Source organism: Megascapheus bottae, chromosome 20, assembly GCF_031878675.1.
Source record: "Megascapheus bottae isolate mThoBot1 chromosome 20, mThoBot2.hap1, whole genome shotgun sequence".
Classification (NCBI taxonomy): domain Eukaryota; kingdom Metazoa; phylum Chordata; class Mammalia; order Rodentia; family Geomyidae; genus Megascapheus; species Megascapheus bottae.
The window spans coordinates 33,751,533-33,776,489 of record NC_143528.1 but is presented as its reverse complement, the minus strand read 5'-3'; the positions used below and the strand labels follow the sequence as shown (position 1 = coordinate 33,776,489).

The 24,957-nt window shown below is 44.4% G+C and overlaps 1 protein-coding gene across 4 annotated transcripts in view; it reads left to right on the top strand.

Annotated features, from left to right (window-relative positions):
- Window positions 1-24,665, top strand: part of Csgalnact1 (chondroitin sulfate N-acetylgalactosaminyltransferase 1) — a 200,952-nt gene extending 176,287 nt beyond the window's left edge. For all 4 annotated transcript variants that reach the window (XM_090354253.1, XM_090354256.1, XM_090354254.1 and 1 more), the window contains 4 exons: window positions 12,097-12,275; window positions 12,766-12,860; window positions 20,056-20,137; window positions 23,092-24,665. In XM_090354253.1, coding sequence (XP_090210379.1) covers window positions 12,097-12,275; window positions 12,766-12,860; window positions 20,056-20,137; window positions 23,092-23,381 — 646 coding nt within the window. In that variant the 3' untranslated portion in view covers window positions 23,382-24,665. The remainder of the gene's footprint in view (window positions 1-12,096; window positions 12,276-12,765; window positions 12,861-20,055; window positions 20,138-23,091) is intronic.
- The last annotated feature ends 292 nt before the right edge of the window (window positions 24,666-24,957 follow it).

Here is a 24,957-nt window from a genome sequence, read left to right as displayed (position 1 = left end):
AAAAGTCCTAGCTCACTGGTAAAAAGCCTGCCTATAAAGCACGCTTTATTGGAATGTAGTGGTCGCATTTGTTTGCACATTATCTATAGCTGCTTGTCTAGGTAGGTCTTTTTCTAAAAAAAAAAAAAAAAAAAAAAAAAAAAAAAGGCTATAAGATTTACAAAGTGTGAGCAATTTACTATAAGACGCTTTCTAGAAAAGTATGTCTCCACTCCTGTTTTAAAGCAGTAGGGAGTTAAGAAGTCATTAACAACTGAAAGCTAGGGTTCATGGCCAAGGGAGATCAAGGAGAATGAAATAGTCGCATGTTCTGAAAGTAAGTGAAGCAGAAATCTCTCAAGCCATAGCCAGCTCTTCTCTGCTTGGGAATAGAAGGGTGAATGATTTGAATTCGGGTTTTGTGTGGTGGCTTTCAGTGTCCCTGCCAGTGTCCATTGCTGGACATAGTATACGATGAGTTTTATCCACGCTTATCCAACCATGCAGCTAGGATTGAGAACCAGTTTAAGAGAAGGATGACTTACCCCGGCTTTGTACCCAGAGCCACAGCCAAGTGCTACACTGAAGGCAGTGTAAGTATCTAGCAAGATGACTCCAACGTGCAGACAGAAATCTCCATCTGATTGGCCTTGGAACTTCCTAATGGCTACACATATTTAAGAGTCTGATGGAAAACCAGAAAGCTTATTTAGATTTTTAAGGAAAATACCCTTCCTAGTGACTTCAGTACCTTTTTTTTTTTTTTGCCAGTTGTGGGGCTTGAAGTCAGGGCCTGAGCACTGTCCTTGGACTTTTCTCACGGCTAGAGCTCTACCACTTGAGCCACAACACCACTTCCAGCTTTTTTTTCTATGTATGTGGTACTGAGGAATCAAACCCGGGTCTTTTACATGCTAGGCAGGCACACTACCACTCGGCCAAACTCCCAGCCCCCTTTTTGCTTTTTTGATAGTAGGAAAGATCATATATGTTAAACAGATGCTCTACCCCTTAAGTCATGCCTCCGGCACTTTTTAAAAATTTTTTTAAATTTTTTATTTTGGGGATAATGTATAGAGGGGTTACAGTTACATTCACCAGGCAGTAGGTGTACTACTTCTCATACATTGATACCCCTTCTCGTGTTTTTGTCTCCATTTCCCTCCTCCCATCCCTCCCAATCATCCTGTTTTCCCCCCTTCCCTTTCCTATTTCAAATAAACAAATAAATGTATATATAATATACCAGGTAACAAAGTCAGATACAGTAACAATATGAGATTAACCAAAGGGAAACAAAGAAGAAGAGAAATAACATAGTGCATTAAGAACCACAATCATTCAAGATAAAGCTCTTGTTTCCATATCCTAGAGTCCCTTTCATTTAGTCTCATCCTATATGACCTTATGTACCTAGGTTTTGCACTATTGTAATTCTCTGCTAGGAGAGTCCTAGATATGTACCAATTATGACAAATGAGGGAAACCATTGAGCCTATGTTCCTTTGATCTGGCTTACTTCACTTAACATGATGTTTTTCCAAGTCTTTCCATTTCCTTACGAATGGGGCTGTATCATTTTTTCTGATGGCAGAAACTATCACATCTTGATCCAATCATCTACTGAAGGGCATCTGGGTTGGTTCCATATCTTAGCTGTGGTAAATAATTCCAGCACTTTTTTTGCATTGTTTCCTTCCAAGGAAGAGCCTCAGTTTTTGCCTCCTCCTGTTTGTGCTTCCTTGAGTGGCTGGGGATGACAGAAACACACCATTGCATCCAGTCATTGTACTTTGGCAGTGATTAGGGTAACAGGCGTGTGCTGCTGTGCCAGCCATTGGTTGAGATGGAGTCTCACAAACAGCCTGGGCTGTCCACGGTTCATTGTGTCCTGATCTATGGTTTCCCAAGTAGCTATGTTTACAGGCATAAACCACTGTGCCCAAGTACTTCAGCAGCTATATCCATGGATTCTCCTCCACATCACATTGCCTGGTAAGCAGAATTCTCAGATTAGTTAGTGAGAAAACAATATACAAAATTTGAGCAAGAGAAGTGAACCGGTTTGAGTGGTAGGGGATGATGTATATGAAACTTTGGTAAATATCCAACACTTCAATCTCCATCCTACAGAGAATGAGATAGGAGAGACCAAATACATGGATATTAATGAATGCTACATGAACTGTGGGAAAACTAACAGAAGCCTTGATTTTCTGTGTGGATACGTTCTGTGTGGCTGTTGGACTGATGTCACCAACACCTGGAGACACATCCTGATCTGTCCACTGTCTGGCATCCATCAATCAATCAGGCTACCTACATCTGATCAACCAGCCTTAGTTGATGTCACACTTCTGTACAAATCTCAGATGGATCTTCCTATATCACACATGGCCTTGGCTTGGTTGCCCAAATTGACTCTTATGCCTCACCTTGTCCTGAGGACTCAGAGCTCCCAAGTAACCTTGTCACAGAGCTTTCTGCTTTCTCCTTACACCCATCAGATCGTCCCCGCTCCCATTGCATTTACTTGTCATCCTTCCATCCCTTCTTTTACCACTGAGGACACAGCTTCTCCTTACTCTCCATCCTCTCACCCCTTATGTTCAGCATGTGCCATATGATTTGGTGATTTACATTTCTTTTCTTTTCTTTCTTTTTTGTGGGTCATGAGGCTTGAACTCAGGGCCTGGGTGCTGTTCCTGAGCTCTTTTGCTCAAGTCAAGTGCTTTACAACTTGAACCACAGCATTACCTCTGGCTTTTTCTGAGTGTCTTATTGGAGATAAGAGTCTCACAGACTTTCTGGCCCAAGCCGGCATTGAACTACAATCCTCAGATCTCAGCCTCCTGAGTAGCAAGGATTCCAGGCATGAGCCACTGGCATCTGGCTGTGATTTATAAATCTAGCATCCTATGTTGGTGATAGATGAGACATTGCCCCACAGCTGAGGCCCTGTGCCATGCCTCTGCCACTCCAGCACATAGAGCAGCATCTCACACAGAAAGTGCTCAGTGTTGTTCATCAATAAGTTAATATCTCTATCTTGTAATCTTGGACACCTAATGATCTGTATGTAAACCTGTCCATGACGTTTCAGTTCAATATCTTTTCTTTTTTTCTATACTGGGTTTTGAACCTAGAGCTTCACACTTACTAGACAGGTATTCTAACTGCTTTAATCGCACCTTCAGCCCTTTTTGCTCTGGTTAAATTTGAAATAACCTCTTGATTTTTGCTCAAACTGGTTTGGCCCATGATCTTCCTATATATGTGTTCTTCATCTTCAGTAGCTGAGCTGACAAGCACTTGTCACGACACCCAGTCTTTTTCTGTTGAGACAGGACCTCAAGAACTTTTTGCACAGGCTGTCTTGGAACTGTGAGCCTCATTTCAGCTTTTGTAATAGCTATGACAGATAGCATGGGATACAGGTATCTAACTTTAAATGTCTTTCTGGCTAGTTTATGCTGATGAAACTTTTGTTCAATGAATTCTTTGCCAGTCCTGGGGCTTGAACTCAGGGCCTGGGCATTGTCCTTGGATACTTTTTGCTCAAGGCTAATGCTCTGTGACTTGAGCCATAGCACTACTTCCAGCTTTTACTGAGTATGTGGTACTGAGGAATCAAACAGAGGGCTTCGTGCATTCTAGGCAAGCACTCTGCCACTAGGCTGTGCTCCCAATGCACATTTATTTTTGAATGATAATAGCCATTATTTACATGTTTCAACATTCACAGTAACTTTTTAAGACAGATGTCCATATTCATCCTGTGTCATAGATGAAGAAATGAGGTTGTTTCTTAGGCTGTCATCCCAGGCATATGAGCAAATATCCATCCCCATCAGCAAACCCCACTTAGAGTCTAGGCCTTACACCGTTAGCCAAAGCAGACTTCCAACCCTGAATGCCTCTCCTGAAATCCATAATTGTTACTCAAAGCTAATAAAATTTGTAATCAAATTAAATAAAACAGTTTCATTTGGAGAGTCACATTGTAATTAAATCATTCTAAATCTGGTAAAACGCAAACGTTTTAAGAATAACAAAATAAAATCTTGTTTAATGACTAGTTTGCTATGTTTTATTCTCTCTCTCTCTCTCCTCTCTCTCTGTCCTCTCTAAGTTTATGCTTACTCAATTGAGTTCTGCCTTTCAGTTGATTGCTATAGACTAATGTTTTGCAAACTCCACTTGGTGATTCATTAGGAGATTGTGAAATTGATTTAGTGGGCTGTGCCCAGTGTTTTTTGAAAAATGAGATGAAATAAAGTAGGAAATATCAAAGTGAATTGCAGAGAGTAAAGATAAATATCATATCATGAAACTTTAATTTCAGTAGAATGCCTCTGTGACTGTGTTTGTGTGCTGTATTGTTGTATAATATATCCTTATAAGGATGGTATTTACAATGTTTATAATCCACTACCACAGACAACAACAGCACAAAAAAAATCAGTTTTCCACCCCTAATTCTTAATCTATAGATTTTTCCAAGCTTCACCTTATCTCAGAGAAGAACTTTGCTAGCTTAGTAGCCCTCTACCTTTGGAAGAACCTGGGATACTTTGTAAAATACAGATTTCTGGTTCCTGACTGTGACAGTTCTGAGTTACATTTCCTGCATGAAGCAGGAGACCAAGCATCCCAGCTGTGTGCAAACATAACACCATTGCAAATGCCCCATGGCCCATGCTTGAAGGTGCATGGACCTAGGTGGATATTTGGTTGGAGCCGTGGCAGAGGAAACCTTTTTTTAGCTCTAACTTGTATTTGAATTGGCATGGGTTGACATTTTCTACATGACAAGCTCACCTTTGTCCAGTCAGGAGGACACAGAGGCGTCTTTCAGGGGAATCATGTCTGAGACTAAGGTTCTAGAAATGAGATTTTCAGTGCTCTGTGGTGGAGTGTGGCAGGGAGAAGAGAAATCTGTGTTGTCAAGGACCTACCGTGTGTACCATCATGTCAAGCTCCTTTCTGGTGATTTATTTCATCATGATAGAGGAAAATGTAAAGAAAGGTTTTCTCCTCCTCCTCTTCCTCCTTTGGGAAATTGAGTGGCTTTGTTGTTTTGTTTGTGCTTTTCCCTTACTTTCTATTAAACAATAAACATTTAGGTAAGAATTTCATCTACACCCAAGTCAGGTGCCAGTGGCTCACACCCATAATCCTAGCTACCCAGGAAGCTAAGATCTGAGGATTGTAGTTTGAAGTCAGCCTTGGCAGGAAGGTGTGAGATTAGCAGCTAGAGAGAAGTGGAGTTGTGACTCAAATGATAGAGCACTAAACTTGAGCAAAACAAGCTCAAGGGCCATGCTCAGGTTCCAAATTCAATCCCAGGACCGACACACACACACACACACACACACACACACACACACACACATTATTTCATTTGCTAAAATTAAATAGCTGTGAACAGAAATAGACATGTTAAATTGAAGTTCCTTTGTACAACTATTTGAAGATGTTAATAATCAAAGTAAAACTAAATAACTGTAGAGCAAATCTCTCCCAAGCACAAAAAGAGTCCTAGAACCTGGGGAACTGAGGTGGGAGCATGTCACAGACTGAGGCAGGGTTTGGGGCCTGTGGTCAGCTTGCCATATATAGCTAGAGATAAGGATGAGAATGATCCTCTTGGTAGACCAGTTCTTCATACAAATGTCCCTGCATCTTTACTTTTTCTTTAGGGGTCATGATTGGGGTATAAAATGACAGGACTATGGTTGTGTTCAGTCTCCTGAGTGTGATCATTCTCATGTTATTAAGGACAGTGCCATGAGTTTGAAGATGGTGCTTGTCTTAAAGAATGAAGTTGTCATGATGTTTTCAACTAACTCCAGAGAGAAAGAACAAAAGATGTCAAAGTGTCAATCCACTTGGTGAATCTAGGTGCTAGTGGTAGAGTGCAAGAGAACTCAGGCCCTGAGTTCAAGCCACAGTAACAGCACAAATTCTCATTTTTTTAAGGGGAAAAAACAGAGAATTAGTCCTCTTAATGGATAGTGTCCTATATCCACGTGAACTGTGAGTTCTCTGAAAAAAATTGCTTAAATGGGCTTCTGTGAGCCCAGAATCTCGAGAACTCTAAATGAATTGTTGCAAATGCTTACTAGGAAAAACTGAATGATATGATGAAGTAATTAGTTTTGAAATATTCACTGTATTCCATTTTCTTCAGTAAATACAGTTTATCTGGCATTATTGTCTAAAGGGCTCTAAACTTTAAAATTCTAAATTATGCATTGGTTATAATACTAGTTTCTGTGCAAATGTTACAGATTTTTTAAGAAAAAAATAAAGGGCTATTGTGGGATGTGTCACATTAAGAGAGTTTTATTGCAACTTTGAGGAAAAGCCTTTATTAAAATAAATCATATTAGACAACAAGATCTTTTATCACTTTTAATCCTGCAATTCTGGGAAATGCAAGTCAATTAGGGGAATTAACATCTCTAGCAGAAGTTACTTTCTCAGGTCATTATAACTTCTATAAAAATGACTATTAGAAATCAAAGAACCCCATGCAACAGATTTATGGCATTGAAGAAGGAGCTAGAGTGAGAAATTTCAGAGTTCCCCTAGTTAATAATACACCTCAGGCAGATGAGGAGGAATTAGGAATAAATCACTTGGTCTTATGGAGTTGCGCATTCCAATTCATCATAGGAAATTACATAACATGACTGAGTGACTTTATTCTACGGTACCAAGAGCCTGTTTCATACAATGCCACGTCAGTGACATGTTACCAAAGATTACACTTTACCCTATGGGTAAATTAAATATTTTGAAATGTACTGCATCTTATTTTTTTTTCCTCAGCTCTCTGTGATCTATCTTCCTGGCTTTCCTTCCGAATCTATTGGTCAGAGTCTCTTTCTCATGCGGAAAATGGGCTTATACAAAGAATATGGGTTCCTGGTGCTTACCTGGGTAGTCTGTGTTGTCCTGGAGCAAGGGGGGCGCTGAGGGAATTTCCTCCCAAGAGGAGACAGCGCCCCCTTCAGGACACAGCTGAGGTGTGTTCCTCTTACTCTTGATTCATCCAGTGTTTATTGGTCATTTCCTATGGGGTTGCTGGGTAATCTCAGGAGGCAGAACCATGAAAGGTATTTGCCACCTTTGAAGGCTTTAGAGCCTGTATCAGCAAGGACACAGGAAGACTCACAATAGGGACCAAAGCTGGATGAAATGCTTGAGAGCTCTAAGAGGGTCCCGCTGTTTTTTCTGGGGCTCGTGACAGGCAGTCACTGAACACAGAATGAGATTTTTTCAAAGGAGTGGATGAAGGAAAAACTTTCCGGGTAGAACACAAGCTGGGGCCATGCCAAGGTGAGCATTTTGGTCACTGTGCTTGGGGCCATAAACGATCCAGCAGGGAGCCTTCCTGCCTTCCTGTGTCCCTTGTTTGGTTGTAGTTGGGATTGTAGCCTCATGAAGATACTGTGTATAACTCCAAATCCAGCCAAGTCCACCTCATCGATGTTTAGAGCTGACATGTTGTATTGCTCTGGTACAGCCTTGCTATCTTTTAATGCACTGCTGATCTTGGTGTCCTGGCTTTGTGATTGAATTTTCCCTGCCCTGAGAGCAATGTCTCTAAATGAAGATATGAAGATTAGGATCCCAACCAGCTTGCAGAAGCCAATCCCTCTCCTCCTAGGGCATCCTGCTTTTTGGAGCCTCGTGAAGGGAGGGCATCCCTCTTCCACAGATGTGGCTGTATTCATCTCTAAGCTTTGAAAAAGAGAGAAATTGAAGTTGTCTTGATGTTTTTCCCCTTCTTGTTTCCAATTCAGCCCTCTTTCTTAGCAGAGAGTGCTTGATGAGTATCAGAGGTCCTTCCTCATGGCCAGGAAGGACAAGGAAGCATTCTTTCAGATTTATGGATGGATCAAAGAAGCCCTTGGGTTGAGGAATCAGCAGGGGAAAAAATTGATACCATTATTCCTCCGGAGCCACTCTCAGAGAACCTGATGTCCTGGCACCATGCAGGGACTGCAGACGGATGGCAACATTAGTTTTCCTGCTCTCTCTGCCACCTGTGCCTGGCTGATGCTGCTGTGCAGGCCAGTGAGGATTCTGTCCTCACTCTGATTCTCTATGCACTCACCCCCTGCCCCCTAATCAGGGCCTAGAAAGTTGTCAAGGCTTAGCTGGGCATGGTAGCTCATGCCTAGAATCTTTAGCTACTCAGGAGGCTGAGTTCTAAGGATCTCAGTTCAAAGCCAGGCCAGGAACTAAAAAGTCCGTGAGACTCTTATCTCCAATTAATCACCAGGAAAACCAGAAGTGGCACTGTGGCTCAAAGGGCAGGGCAGAAGCCTTGAGCTAAAGAGCTCAGGGACAATGCTCAGGCCCAGAATTCAAGTCCCACGACAAGAAAGAAAGAGAGAAAGAAAGGAAGGAAGGAAGGAAGGAAGGAAGGAAGGAAGGAAGGAAGGAAGGAAGAAAGAAAGAAAGAAAGTGAGCCATTAAGGCTTCAGAGAAGAGTCAGCAGGATTAGATTACTACCAGGCAAGCAATCACAAGGTACCTTTGCTTCCTGGCCAGAAGAAGCTCAGGGCAGGTAAAGAGGCCAGGTAGGGCTACATGGGCAGAGTGTGGTGGACACAGGATAGACAGAAGCCCCTCAGGACCCCCAGGGAGACAGTGTGTGGATGGGGGAACCGCCTGTGGCCTTCATAGTTCAGATCTGCTCTGATGGAGGTTTGCTGTGGCCTGGCTGCAGAGGGGTAGAAATGCACTGACAGAATGGGGCAGGGCTGTGGAAACAGGGTGGATTGTCTCATCCAGGGATAAAGGAAGAAATGACCTTTTGTGAGAGGTTAGAGAAGGGCTCCTCAGCACCAATTTCCCTGAGTTTTCTTTTTCTAGAAAGCAAGACGTTGATACATAGATGTTAAGGTTGAAAGACTTCTTTAAACTAAAAACAAAACGTTCTTCTGAATTAAAGTCGGCTAAAACATGGGAGTAGTCCTGGCTCCTTCTCAACTCTCAGCCATGATGGAGCACTGGGCAGCGTTTAGTACTTAGCAGTAGCTCAACCAGGGCTGGGGGATTCTCATGCAGAACAAGGAGATTCGTTGTACTGGGTTGACACATGAGCTGGACCACCAGCCTCTCCTCCTTAGAGGCCCTGGAGCATCCATCTATCGTCTGTTCTCCAATTCATCTCCAGCAGCCTGGTGATGGCTTGAACTTTCTTAGCAGTTTCCCATGCTCTTCTTGTGCTGCTTTGTATGTGCAACTATTCCAGGTGATTTGGCTTTTGCAAATATTCAAAGGAATATGCAAATGGTCTGTAGGCTATTTCAAAGAGAAAATCCAAGTGCCACTGAAGGTGGCGTATTAAGGCACTGTATGCCTCCCGCCTTAGCTGGTGCACAAACAAAAGGCATTTTAAGCCAGATGTGATGAACATGCCTTTCCTCCCAGGCCTTGTGAGCGAAGCAGGAGGCATGAATTTGAGGCCAGCCTCGGCTAGATATTGAGACCCTATTAAACCACACTCATACACACACTCATACACACACACACACTCATACTCATACACACACCCACATTTCTGAAGATTGAACTCTGGACCTTTGCAGAGAACATAAGCATTGTTATCACTGAGCCACATCCCTAGCCTAAAAAATGTGCTTTGATATTTGGAAGGTGTCTCTCAGGGAGGTGGTACTTGAATGGTGAGATATATGCTGTTTTGTATATGAATGACTCATTCATTGTGTTTGAGGAGGGCAGTCTTCCTCACTCTGCCACTTAGCTGACAAACCTTCAATGGAAGGGATCCCAACGAGTCTAAACTTGGAATGAAATGAAGAGAAAGACCGTCCTGCTGCTGGCTTTGAAAGCACGATGGGCCTCTCATGGTAAATGAGCACCTACACCACATCTGGCAGGAGATACGTACGTGCGCAGGTGGAAATCCAGGCGTCTCTCAAGACGGCTTCCCTGGTGGCTGGCCTACCTGGGCGAGAGAGATAGCTTGCACCCATGAGCAACAGCTAGGGCTGCAGAAACCAGGAAGAGCAGGACAGTGTCTGAAAGGAGTCCCACCAGCTGTATGTCTTTGAGGACAGGAAGGTAGTCCTGTCCTTCAGTAGTGCCACACATAAGACTCCAGAAGCTGTGGAGCACAGCGTCAGTGCTACTCAGAGGAAATGCAGAACAGGTCACCTGTCCAGAGACAAGGCTCCAAGAGGAAGGTCTGAAAGGATCAAACAGCCATGGAAAATCAAAATCATAAAAACATTAGAATGGTACAGCATAAAGGGACATTGGATCTTTGGAATAAGAAAATGGAGTGGTTAAGGGCTTGCCCCCCAAAGAAAACATAGGCAGAATGAGGGTTAGAATTGTTCATCTACACACACACACACACACACACACACACACACACACACACACACACTCCATTTATTAAGCCTCCAGTCCAGGTAAGGGTTCTAAGTTTGCATGCTTGTAGACCAATACAAGTCCTAAGGCCTCCAGAGTTGATCTCAATCTGAAAAGCCTGTCTGGCATTAGACTCAGACAAGGTGGGGCCCATAGATTCTCAAGATAACAAAACCCAGCTCTCTCTCAGATCTGAAAGAAGGCAATAAGTCAAAAAGTGCTGGAGGGGAGGGTGGTTAGCGAACAGGTTTGACTGAAAACATATAAACACAGCTCAGAATCTTCAAAGCTATGGCTCTTTATCTGTGTTGACCTTTCACAAAGCTAGCTACTGGAATATAACCTTTTTTTTTTTTTTTTACCAGTTCTAGGGCCTGAACTCAGCGCCTAAACACTGTCCTTGGACTTTCTCAAGGCTAGAGCTCTACCACTTAAACCACAACACCACTTCCAGTTTTTTCTATGTATGTGGTACCAAGGAATTGAATCCAGCTCTTCATGCATGCTAGGCAAGCACTCGTACCACTAGGCCAAACTCCTGGCCCCTGGACTATAAACTTTCAAAGGTGGAAAGAAATGACCCTACCATTTACATAGATCATGCCTAGAGAAAATTTGGGAGTGGTAGGACTGGGCCAGGAAGGGCAGAAATTAGGGGAGAGAAGGACATTAGGAAATAACAGTGGCATTGACCAGAAGAGAAGACTTGGTAAAGTCCAGGCAATACCCAAGGAGCTCAGACAGAACTACACTTGGGCCATTCCTTCTGTCTGGTGGAAGGCTGTTTCTTTCCCATTGGCAGGGAATCAATTCTGTTTTACTAGAACTATGTCCCCTTCTGAAAGGTCTATAGGAGAACACGGACTATAGGAACCTCTTGTCTTCACCACACGACTCACACTAGCAATGGCAGGAGTGAGATTGGGTGTCACTTGCCCTCTAGCTACCCCTTAGCTAATCATTGTTCCCATCCTTTGGATGAGATAACTGAGGCACTGGGAAATTAATGAGCACGAATACCTCACCGCACAGGACTAACCAAGTTCAAAGCCATTCTGTCCCAAAAGCTCTAACTGGATCACGTTTCCTGCCATGCATGCTGTGCCATTCTTCCTGAGGGATGAAATGCTAGTTCAGGTGACAGAGCCTTGCCTGCTTCCTGGATTTGAATGCAGATGAGAAGACACTAGGATGACTGCATTTCCTTAGTTCAGTGGGTGTGTTTGGGTGGTTCTGAGAAGCATGGATATCTCCTGAGTTACATTCCTGGGTTTGTCTGTTTCAAGTTTCCTCCATCATGAAAAAGAATCACTTAGTAATGGCAGTACAGTTTTCAATGTGGGAGAATGTTCACAGAAACAAGAAACAATTTAAAATCTTGCTAAAACTGGACATAGATCCCTGCAATCTCATCGCTGGGATTGAGGCTGAGGATAAAGGATTGTGATTTTTGAGGCCAGTCTGGGCTACATAGGAAGACCCTCTCTCTATATATATTTTTTTCATATATATGAAAAAAATTGTAAGATCTAATGATTTCTATTGAGTCTAGGCTGCTCTCTTTCTGTTTGGGTGGTGTCAGAACCCCTGAGTTATTGAAGAAGCAAAGCAATGAATAGACACACCGGTGATACGTTTTTTGGGTAGCGTGCAACTGTGCCCAGACGAGGCCCTCCTGACTGTCCTCTTCTGCCCTAGAGCCGCCAACTTCCGGAACTTCACCTTTATCCAGCTCAATGGAGAGTTCTCCCGGGGAAAGGGCCTGGATGTGGGAGCCCGCTCCTGGAAGGGGAGCAACGTCCTTCTGTTCTTCTGTGATGTGGACATCTACTTCACCTCCGAGTTCCTCAACACGTGCAGGCTGAACACACAGCCAGGTATGGGCTCCCCTTCCTCGCCATCAGGGTGTCACCCAGCGCCCTGGTGTTCACACGTCCCTCCGGGAGTCACACGTCCCCCTGGGGTTCACGTGTTCCTCTCGCACAGTGGACACCCAAGTGTCCTGTTTCAAAATCAGCCTGCTTGACCTCTGGAGCCGCAGCTCCACTTCTGGCTTTTCGGGTGATTCATGGGAGATAAGAGACTACAGAAATTCCTGCCCAGGCGAGCTGGGAAAGATAGCTTCCCTGTGGAGCTAGGAACGCAGGGTGAGCCACTGGCACCCAAATTTAGAGTACTTTTTCATTCCCAGTGCCACCGGCCCATGCCCAGTCTCTTACATTTTTCCTCTGCCAGGAGGACAGAAGGATTTTAGAATCTTGCAATCTGGTGGATCCAGTCCGTGTCTTGCATCTGGGATGTCACCACGCCCACTTGGTGAATGACTCTCTGGCTTTAAGTGAAGGTTTGCCTTTCCTTGGTTCGCAGGGAAGAAGGTGTTTTATCCAGTGCTTTTCAGTCAGTACAACCCTGGCATAATCTACGGCCATCACGACGCTGTGCCCCCGCTGGAACAGCAGCTGGTGAGTGACCGCCTTGCAGGTGCCTCTGAGGGCTGTTCCACAGCCCAATCACCAGGTCACCAGCCACATCTGACCGTGAGGAAAGCTGGGTGGTAATCCATGGGTTGACTCTCTCGGTGGCTTTTAAGTTTTAGCAGATGTTCTGGCCTTGGCTCCCATTACCTTCCTTGCTGGTTAAAAGTCCTTGCAGGAAAACAGAACGGAAAGCATAGGTCCTGCACTTACAGGATGATCATTTCACACTTTGCATAGTTTTTGGAATGTGCAGATTCTTCCCTGGGGGCTGGAGCACGCTTTCTCTTTATATTTATAAACATCCAGAAAGGTAGAAAGGCATTCCCATCAGCCAGGGGGTAAAGCAGATGGCAAGAGAGGTGAGTTCACCCTGAGCAGCTGAGGAGTCAGGGGGCATTGGGGAGCAAGGACTCCAATGAGTCCTCTGGCCCTCGGCTCTCCCATCGTATCGTTCTCATCAAACCCATTCTTGATTTTCACCTGGGTTGCAATTTTCTGCCTCCTAAATGGATGGGACAAAGTGCGTGAGCCACTGTGCCTGCCTTGTTACGATGAGGGTCTCAATAAATTGTTGTGTCAGCTGGCCTTGAACTTCTGATCTCTGTTCTAAGTATCTAGGTTTATGGGCATAACCCACTGTGCTTATCTGGATAAACCATTTATCCGCCCCCTTTCTTCCTTTCTTTTCTCTTTTTTTTTTTTTGATTGTTTGTTTGTTTGTTGGTAGTAATAGGGTTTGAACTCAGAGCCTTGTGTTGGCTACATACAAAGAGCTAGTGTCTTACTTTCTGTTCGGGCACACACCCTCCTATTTGACATTTCTCACCGTAGCTGGGATGATAGGTATAGTCCACTCCACCCCATTTCTCATTTGAGATATAAAGTCACACAGGAATTTCTGCATAAGCTTCCCTGTAACCTAACTATGTCTGCCTCCCGTGTAGCTAGGATAACAGACATAGAGCAATTCACACTGGCAGTTGAGAAGAGGTCTGGTGAACTGTTCTGCTTGGGCTGGCATTGAACTATGATCCTCCAGATCTCAGCCTCTCAATAGCTAGGTAGAATTACAGATACAATACCCAGCTTGGACAGGCCATTTCCTTATCACTTGCTGACTGATACGAGTTGGTATAGATGCCCATGAAAGGATTTGAAGGAATTGAAATAATTTCCAGTACTCTCTAAGATGACTTAGGAGAGATTATGTTCATCCCCTCCTTTTTTTCATGTGTTTATCCAATTTTTTCATCTATTTTTATTGTAATTAATAGAAGGGATGCATTATATTCACCGGATAGAAGGTGCATTACTTCACAAACATTGATACCCTTTCTCATGTCTTGGTCCCCATTTCCCTCCCCCACCCCTGCCCTTCATCTTGTTTTCCCCCCTTCCCTATCCTATTTCAAATAACCAAATAAGCATACATACAATATATCAGCTAACAAGGTGAAATACTGTAACAATATGAGATAACCAAGGGACAGCAAAAGAGATGGGAGATAACATAGTACATTAAGGACAACAATCACTCATTATATGGCTTTGTTTCTGTATCCTGGAGGTCCTTTCATTTAGTGTCATACTATATGGCCTTATGTATCTAGGTTTTGCTCTATAGTAAATCTCTGCTAGGAGAGCCCAAGGTTTCTACTGATTATGACAAATGAGGGAAACCATTGAGCCTATGTTCCTTTTAGTCTGGCTTACTTCACTTAATATCATTTTTTCTAAGTCTTTCCATTTCCTTACAAATGGGGCAATGTCGTTCTTTCTGACAGCACCATAGAACTCCACTGTGTATAAACATCACATCTTGCTGATCCACTCATCAACTGAGGGGCATCTGGGTTGGTTCCATATCTTCCCCTTCTTTTTATAGAAGTGAAATGACTGATCTAAGATTGCCCAGCCTGCTGGTGCTAGAGCCCAAACCTAAACCATGATGCTCTTTCTGTAGGGAACTGGGATAGTACTTGCTGAGGAGCTAGAGATGAGAGTTGACAGGTAAATAGAATGGTCTGATGCATCCCAAAGGCAGACGGCAGACAAAAATGAAGATAGTGGAGATCAAGTGTGTGGTGGTGGAATGGTGTAATATAAAAAGTAATCATTGGGGTGGAGAAATTAGGAGAGACTTCCTCCTGGGGTGTATTTTTGGCTGAACCTTGAAAGAAATGCTGCGCCTATATTCACAGGCTTTCCCTGAGATGTGTTATTGTCACGGGAGGCAGGGCCACACACCCGGACCTTGTCTGGAATAACAGCTACTTACTTAGGCATACAAGAGACAACCTTTCCAGGCAGCCCTACAAATACAACCTGCTTTGTCAAGGTGCCAGTTATCCTTTTTGCTATGGCAGTTGCCGCTGCCATTTTATATATAGCCTGCAGAGAAAAGGAAGGGACCAAATTTATAACTGTACACTCAGACTTCTCATTTCTCAACCTTTCCACATATATAGACCAATTCATACCAACTGAAATCAGGGGATTTTCTTTTCACTAATACTTTACTTTTTGAGTTTCCAGTCCTAAGATGAAACTTTCCCATGCTCTCACATATGTAAGCAGTGGGGCTATTGAAAAAGGAATGGCTGTAACTTGAATAGATGGTCATGTATAGGCATTCCATTTTGCTGGCTCGGGCTTTGTCAGTTCTTGTTCAGGTTCCCAGAGGAATCTCCTACCTCCTCCATCTTTAGATTCTGAGCCTCCTCTACATTCCAGGCTTTCCTTCACCTTCTTCCAGAAATATATTTCCAAAACACAGATTCATTCCATTTTTCAAACCTCCTTTACAGCATAAAACCAGTGCTGCGATGTTTTGCAACTTACTGCCTTAAAAGGGGGTGTGGGGAGGGGAGCCCTGATAGATGGGATCTGCCCATTTTCAACGTGTCAGTGCCCACCCCACTCTCCATGGCTAGGCCAGGCTACCTATGTGATCTCGCTGAGCACAGAGCTACAAAGGGATTTAGATCCAACCGTATGTGCTGGGGCTAGCCTGTTCCATCACAGCAGCACAGCAAGCCTTGGTTCTCTTTGGAGAATTCATTGCCCTCCATAAATCCCACCACCTGGCACACGATGCCAGCTCTGTGGGCATGCAAGCCAGCCCTGCTTCTCTGCCTCCCTTGCAGTCTTCTTGGCTATCAAGGGCCACCTTGTGGCCAGTCCTGATGCCCGTCTCTTTCTGCTGCGTGGCGTGGCTGTTGCTTAAACCCTCTGCCTCTATGCTATGTGGTTTTATGGAGAGGAGTGTGCTAACACGGATCCTAGCCTTCCATGACTCCATCTCTCTGTGCTCACCTCCACTTCAGATGGGGACCTCGCCTCCTGTGCATAGTACCTACATTGTGTGCTGCTGTCTGCATTTACCCATTTGGGAAGTATACAACATCAAGTCGTAAACATAACGGCAGCACAAATTGGTTTCATACGCCTGTGCTGGGCTATGTTCTCTTATCAGTGTGCACAGATGACAGTGTTTCTATACTCACAAGCACAGACAGGCATCTGCAACTCCAAGGACATCCATACTTTACTTCCTCAGATTCCCATAGCTTCTGAATGACAAGAGACCCAAACTGAAGGGTCATACAATGAGAGACACATCTTGTGGCCTTTGAGCTCATGCAAAAAGTTGACATCCTGGACACAAGAGAAGGTGGTAGTTTCTTTTCCAGCAAGAGACTATAAAAGACACCTCCATAAAGGGGTTTCATCATCAATCAAGATGATTCATTGAATGGTAACTCCTTTGTACAACTACTTAAAAAAATCTAATAGTATGAAGACCCCTTCATTTTTTAATTCAAAAAGACTTGTGGAGAAAATGTGACTCAGTATAGATTAGAGAGGAGAGGGCTGTGACTTCAACATATCTGATTTGTCAAGAAATATGGTTAGGATTGTCCCCATTAACCTGGGTATGCTCTGGCCTGGTACTTGAACAAGACATTCTAGCTCCATCCGAACAAGACAATATCACAGTCTCTGTGTTGTCCCATGTGGCGTGATTGATGAGCCTTTGGTACTCAAGTAATAAAGAATGATAAGTGGAGGGTCTGGGATCCCTAACCCACACCCAGAATTCACCACAGCTCAATCTGGTGCCCTGGACCTGCTACCTGAATAGAATGTTCTAGAACAAAATGAAAAATGCAAGCTCTTGTTTCAGAAGTACTAAGCATTTCAAGGCTATGCTAGTAAGCACAGAGCCTTGGAAGTGTGAGTCCCATGCCTGTAAACCCTTACTGATTACCAGCACTCCTGGTGAGTAGAAGCTTAGACAGACCCATCTTTGGTTCCTGGGAGACTGTTGGTTTAGAGGAGCGACTCTGCCTGAGTATTTGTTATTTATTTTATTGCAGGGTCCAGATTGCTTCACGGGCAACTCTCCAAGTCAGCACCATTAAAACAGAGCCAACAGGCTCTGCCTGCCTCCCCAGGCCCTGCACAGCTGCAGCACAGCCGCCTCCCTGTAGCTCTGGGGAAAGAGAGGCTGATTTACGCTTTGTGTTTTAGTCCTAATAGAAAATAATCACCCCTATCACACGTACTGCCCGCAGAGTTGGGGCTCTGGAAACTTCCTGTAGGAGAGCCAGCCTGATAACTGTGCTTTCATGGTTCACTGGCCTCTATAATGCTCTGTGAGCTCTCCCGTGGGGCAGACAAGGTCTACAGGGAGTGGCCAGGCAGGGCCCTGAGCTGGTCAAGGTTGGAGGATGAAGAGAGTCAGCAGACAGAGAAACACCTATACCTGTGGGAGTGTTTCTGAGTGCCATGAGTGTCATGCTGAAGATAAGCTAGGGGCTGTGAGGGTGGCAGGAATGCTGACACTGGCCGGAAGGTAGGGCTGGCTGCTCTGAGCAGAGCCCAGTGGTGAGCAGAAAGGGGATTGGTCAGGCAGTAATTAAAGGGGTCCTTCCTCGATGCTAAGAGTCTGGGGGGCTTGAGGGTCAGTAAAAAGGGCTGTGCAGTGGGGAGAATGAGAGGCTAAGAAGAAGGTGAGGTAGACAAGGCTGGCTGGCTCAGGAAAGAAGGGTTAGTGGTCCATTCTTATCTTCCCCTCTTCCTGACTCAATGGGGACACCATTGGAGGAGAGCTTGGAAGCACTAACTCCTGGCCAGACTGTTCACCAACAGCTATGTGTCCCAGTGTGTTGATGAAAATGCTAATAAGCCAACCCCAAGTTACCCTGAAATTATATGCTGTGGCCTGACCAAGTGAATCTCCACAAAAGTCTACCAATGAATGAGTTCTTCCCAGCATGGCTTTCTGTGACTTGTGGATTTCACATCCACTGAACTGTTTCTATGGCTCCATACCTGGGTCTTAAGTCAGTGTTATGTTGCTGTTACACCGTCTTCAACCATGTAGGCTACTCCATTAACTCAGTCTGGAGTCTTGGATGGCCTCTGCCTAGAAGCAATCTCATGACTCCTTCCAAGCTCTGCTCAGTTGCTCTTCCTGTATGGAGATTTCTCTTTAAATTCCACGTATAGTGGAATATTTGAGGTTTAGGTATTGGCCCTTCCTTTTGCCTCCATTTCTATCGAGATATTTAGATGCCTATGTACATTCTAGCAAGTAAGTGGGGCATGAAACCATGAAATGCCACGTAAACATTCTATCTTGGACACCAGAGACCAAACAATCCTAGTTTAAAGAGAATAAGGTATTTTTTCCAGGATGTTCTGCCTTCCACCACCTCTCCAGCTGGGAAGTGTTTCAGCGTAGCCCTTTGTCCTGGGGTTGTATTGGAAAACATGTATTTGTTGGAGGCAGTCTTTGCCCACTGTGTCTCTTGGGGCCCTGATTTCCCTCGGGTCCTCTTTACAATCTGTTGACTGTGATATGTATGCCACCTGTGGTGGGTTGCAGTGAAAATATGATAGTGGAATGAGTTTCACAGTTAAAGAATCTTTAAGATTCATCTCTCCTGCAAGCCATTTGTCCACTGTAATTTAGGTCTGTGGGAAACTTCCAGACGGTAGAGTAACAGGGATATAACTGTATGCTGTTACAGATGGAAGAATCTTCAGGGGGCAATTTAGCTCAGAATTCTCATCTTACAGGAAAGAAAGAAAAGGAGAGGGGAGAAGAAATGAAGAGGTCTCCCTGAGGGTTGAAGCCCACCTGAAGTTGGGGCAGATAATACTTTTCCCCTTTGTGGACTGCTTCAGATAAGACCTGAAGCCACCTCTCCCTTTCCTCCAAGCGCCTGTGTGAACTGCAAGAATGAATCACCAAAAAAAAGCTATGAAGATCTCAAACCTATTTCCAGCATTGACCTCTGCCAATATATATGTGCATGTGGTATATATAATATTTTCACAAACTTTTGCTGCCTCCACAAATATATCGGAAATTTACGTGCAAAAGAAGAGGGTACAGAGCCAGTTATCCTTGTTTTATGGGCATTCACTACTTGGATGGCCTCTCAGCCGCCCTGCAGGCTGGCATCTCTCTGTGTGTGCTTTCTAGAGCTGCACAGTTCTAAAATAATAGTGCCAAGAGGAAATGGCAACCTTTCTTCAGATCCTGGCCCCTGGGTACCTTTTTTCCTTAGCTAGTGTGGGGTAGTAGAGCCCCAGAGCTGGGAACCACTGAGGTCTCTGAGTCTCTTGAGTCTTTCTTTTTATGCCTGAGGAGCCTGGCTGGTGGGCTGTGCCAGAGCTGCTGAATCCTGAGTTGTTCTCTCTCCCTTTGCTCAACTTCCTGAGCCCTTTGCTGGCTGCCCGCCCAGGGCCAGTGTAAGGGAAAGGCCCAGGACTCAACTTCTCACTGGCACTGGGATGTGGCCAGACACGTAGGTGGCTTTTCCATGGCATCGCTCAAAAAGCTTGCTCTCCTGGTTTGTTTTTGGTTGCATGTGTGTGTGTGTGTGTGTGTGTGTGTGTGTGTGTGTGTTTCCATGCCTACTCCCTAGAAACATTCCAACTTGAGGTGCCAAAAATCACAAGGCCTTGTTTTGGACTGGTAAGTGTACCAGATGCCTGTCTGTAAAAGCTTCAGATCCATCCAGGCAGCCATGTCTCCCACACAGGGCTCATGAGAGCTGTGTGTGTGTGTGTGTGTGTGTGTGTGTGTGTGTGTGTGTGTGTGTGTGTCGCCGGCATACGTGAATGCTGTGTTTGCTGTCTCTGTGTGACACAACTTTACTTGCAGGTCATAAAGAAGGAAACTGGATTTTGGAGGGACTTCGGATTTGGAATGACCTGTCAATACCGGTCAGACTTCATCAACATAGGTGAGGCAAAGCTGTGTCTCTACTGCCACCCAGAGGCCACTTCCATGCAAGCCTTGCACAAATGATGTGGGTTTCTAGGGGGTGGGTAGTAAGGCTGCAGCTGCCATTTGCGCAAAATGCCCCTCCTCCCGTCACTAGGGTAAGAGAGGAGTGTGAGTGGGCAACCCTTCTGCCCTATAATCCTCACCAGAAGCTCCGAGGCCCAGAGACCATGCCATAGGCACAAAGGTGGCTGTGAGGCAGCTTCTGCAGGGCCTCCTCCACCTCCCAGGCAGGCTCCACTCTTGCGGGAACATCCAGAGCCTCCAGTCAGAGCATGAGTGGGGAATCTGGGAAAACAAAGATCAGGTTCCTCCTTGCCGAACATTTGAAGGTACAAATCTCTTCACAAATTGTGTCCCAACAATATGTTTGCACCCATACAACAGAGATGCCTGTGTATACGTACACTCACATACTTCATGTATATACATATACACAGAAACATGCACGTATGCACAGGCATGTAAAAACAGCAACACACAGACGCACAGATCTACACACATACATAGACATATACAGACACAGACATACATAAACAGCAACCAGTCACATATCTACCTCCACATTTTAGTGTACACACATACCTATGCATTTCTAGAGACTTTCTTCCAGAGGAGAAGGGCTCTCAGGGGCCGTGCAGCCAGTGAAGGCTACTGTTAAGATGAGACAGGGGGTCTCATCCCTGTGGGAAGGCCTCCTCACTTCCCCTGAGGTCCTTGTGTATTACAGTTAGGACCAGGATAAGGAAGACCAGGGGAGAGGCCTTGATATGGGCTCATGAATGGCCAGAGAGACCCTGCCCTCAGGCCATTGGGGGGTCACCCTTCTCTAGGGCTCCCACAAGGCCTTGTTCTCGCCCATCTTCTCCCTTTCAGGTTTAACCTGAAACTCCTTGTTTTGGAATCTGACAGGTGTAACCTCAGGTTTGTTTCTTTCAAGATGCCCTGGACTACTGAGATCATAGAACCCCATAGAAACCACCAGGCTTAAAAGAAAAATTAGACGGCTTGGGCTCAAGTTCTGTGAGAGACAGCAGTACACCATAGGGTGCCAGTCTGGTCTCTGAGTGGCATCTTGAGGTTGCTTCCCAACTGATGGCTGGGGTTCTTCGACATCTACAGGGAATCTTCCTGAATGATTATGGGCAGAGCAGGTCCCCCAAAATAGCATTTAAATTTTTTCTAAAGATTTCCATCCAAGAAATCCTTGTACAGGGAAAGTGATGGCACATATTTTTATTGCATCTGAATTCATGGTCCATTGGATTCCCTTAAATACAAATGTCACTGTACTTAACCAAACAGGACCCAGTGGGCTGGGAACACACTGTTCCCAGGAGACCACTGTCATGAGCTCAGAACCTCTAGTCCCCCTTAGGCCCTATTCTTGGCAATTGTGTACTTATTGCGATTATCTCACTTGTGTACCTTGTAGTTAATAAGTAATAATGATAATGGGAATAAATCAATTATAGTTAACCAAGCACATTCCTTTAATCACTAACTTATTTGGTTATAGCACCTACTTCATTTAAGAGAACACAACACATACCCACACATGCACACACATACACACACACACACACATTCACCCTCACCTTGGCCTAGTGACACTTGATTATACTTGTTACAATCCCAACACGCAGGAGGCTGAAACAGGAGTATCTCAAGTTCAAGGCCAGCCTGGCCTACCTAGCAAGATTCCACCTCAGAAAAGAAGATCTAAAACACATACTAAAACTAAAACTAAAACTAAGAATGATTATGGAAGTGTCACTGTAGCTGAAGTTAACCTTGAGCTGAAGAGTTCAGGGATAGCACCCAGGCCCAGAGTTCAAGCCTCACTACCGACCAACTAAAAAGGAGTGGTTAAATGGCAGCTCACAATTCTTAATCAGTCCCCTCTCTTGCCTACCCCAAGCACAGGAAGGCAGAGATTGGCTGGGTTGATTTCTAGTGCCTCAGTCTCCCTTTCTGGTTTCAGCATGGCTTTGAGGAGAGCAGCACAGCTGTGAGTTTTCAGGAGGCACAGAAGCCATGCAAGGATGGCAGGAAAGGATGTTGTTTCTCTGCTCTTAGAAGAGATGAGTCAGTCTTGGGGGCAAGAAAAGAACCATGACAAAAAGGATTCTGTTTCTTTGGTTCAGTTTGGGAGTGAACCAAAAAGTTAAGAAAAAGATGTCTCTGTTTGCCAAGGTGAGACTTTAGCAGAACACAAGCCCTCTTGGGGAAGGAATTTATTATGCAGAGGGACAAGATTTTTCTTTGAATGCTGATGATTTAGAACAGCCTGTGAGACGATCACTCAAACATGATTGAACCAGCCTGTGGTGAAATCCTGTGAGATTTTCAGCACTGCTGTAGCCTTTGAGGGCTGTGATTTTCCCAGGCTGAAATCTCTTTTCTTCTCCCACTGAAAGTCCCTGGTTTATCTCAGCAGGATCCCATATTCAGGCAAAAACACTGAGTTTGCATTCAGATGGTGTCTAGTTCATGGGAGAAAGCAAGGGAAGAGGGAGACAGTATCCAAAAAGAAATGTACTCATTACCTGACTCAGGCAACTGTAACTGCTCTGTACCTTTATAATAACAATAAAAGAAACTCTAAAAAGAAAAAAAAGTGTCAAGTTCAAAAGTAAGGACTTCACAGAAGTTTGGGTCCAGAAAACAGTGATTCCTCACACTGTTGAGGGTTCTTCCAAGCAGGCAAACACTTAGAATCCCGCTCTAGGTCTTGTTACCTCAAGAAAGAGATGCTTTCTGCCTAGAAGCTCACCCATGTTGTCTGTAGCCTTTGGGACCTTTGAACCGGATGGAGAGTTCACACACTTCCATCCCCCATCATCCCTTATCTGTGCTTCTGCACCTCAATACCTGTGCATGTGACATGGCCCCTCTGTTGTCTCCCAACAGGTGGGTTTGACCTGGACATTAAGGGCTGGGGTGGAGAGGACGTGCATCTGTACCGCAAGTACCTGCACAGCAACCTGATCGTGGTGCGGACGCCCGTGCGGGGACTCTTCCACCTGTGGCATGAGAAGCGCTGCGTGGACGAGCTGACCCCTGAGCAGTACAAGATGTGCATGCAGTCCAAGGCCATGAATGAGGCGTCCCACGGGCAGCTGGGGATGCTGGTCTTCCGGCACGAGATAGAGGCTCACCTTCGCAAACAAAAACAGAAGACAAGCAGCAAGAAGACCTGAACCCCCCAATTCTAGGGGTGGCCTTGGCGTTTTGTTGGATTGGCTTTTGTTGTTACTGAAAAAAACATATATCTACAACAAAGGAATAAACTTCCATAAATGGTGGGGGGAAAAAAGGAATCTGGTTTATGTTTTAAGGGGAGCAAACAGGAAAGAGCCTCCAATTTCTCTGCAATAAGAATTTTAAAAAATCTCCACTTAGTTCGTACACACTGTCCCAGTGAACCCCAAGAAGTCTCCCAGCATCAGGAAGATTGGGAGGCAGCAAGACACCCAAGGAGGAAGACATTTTGATTGTGTTTACTGTTGTGCCATTTTTCTCCCAAGAGTAACCCAAAATGATCCTGACCTTTTGATTGTCTTTTTAACTATCTTCATTTGCTTATTTTATTTTTCTAATGTACTTTGGGTGGCTTGTGAGTTATATTCTGCTTAATTACCCATTTGTTAACTTTACTAAAAAAGCACAAGATGGCATAAATGTTTTTATGTGCGTGCGTGCGTGTGTGTGTTTTAAAGAAGATCCTTTGGGTGCATTATGAGAACTTTCCATTTGGAGCATCCAAATGATATCAGGTCCAAGGACCTGCCAAATTCTGACCCATCAGGCACTGAATGTCTGTTCTTGAAGCATGGAGACATTGCCGAGGGATGATTGTGAGAAGGAGATACAGATGCTTTATCTGGAAAGTATGTCTTTAGAGGAACAACTTGACACTGGAGGATGGGGCTCTCGAGATATTTAAAAGCCAGACAATGAACCCATTCTCATCTCAGAAGAAATGAGGACCACTTAATCTGTTTAAACCAAAGTTATGAAGCAAGCAATCTCTTTTCAAAGCTGGGTGCTCCTTGGGCTTCTGGCCTCCATGAGAAGAAATACAGGAAAATATATTTTGAGAAAGATCCATCTATCTGCCCAGAGTCAAGTGAGATGATTTTTTTTTAATTCAGTCACCAAGATGCTTCTGAAAATTGCATTTTATTACCATTTCAACCTGTTTTTTTAAAAAAATAAATATGGTTAACACTGAATGGTTTCTACATCCACATGAGAATTATTTATTTATTACCAGTACCAGATGCATGAGCTAATTATCTCTCTGATTCCTTGCCTTCTGTTTGCCGACAGTAAACTCATTGTTTAAGAGCTTCAAGAATATTCAAGCTGTTGGTGTGAACAAAAAAAAGCATTGTATTGATTTGTTCTGGTAGTTCATAAAATTTAATTAAAACACAAGACATGAATGGAAGGTGGCACTTGCACAGCTAATAAAATATGATTTGTGGATTTGATTTCTTCTTGGAAGAAGAATGCTGTGTTTTTAGTTTTCAGAAAACATTGTTTCATGCAGAGATCAGGCCTTCTGAAGTTTGGCATGGCTGACATTTTGAGCCAGAACATTCTCTGTTTGGTGGGGGAGTTAGACAAGGAAGGAGAGATGGCTTTGCCCATGGCAGGAGTATTACCAATATCCTGACTGGCCACTAGCCACTGAAGACTGGTACCATCTCCCACTGTTTTTTTTTCTTTTCTTTTTCCAGTCCTGGGGCTTGAGATCAGGGTCTGAGCACT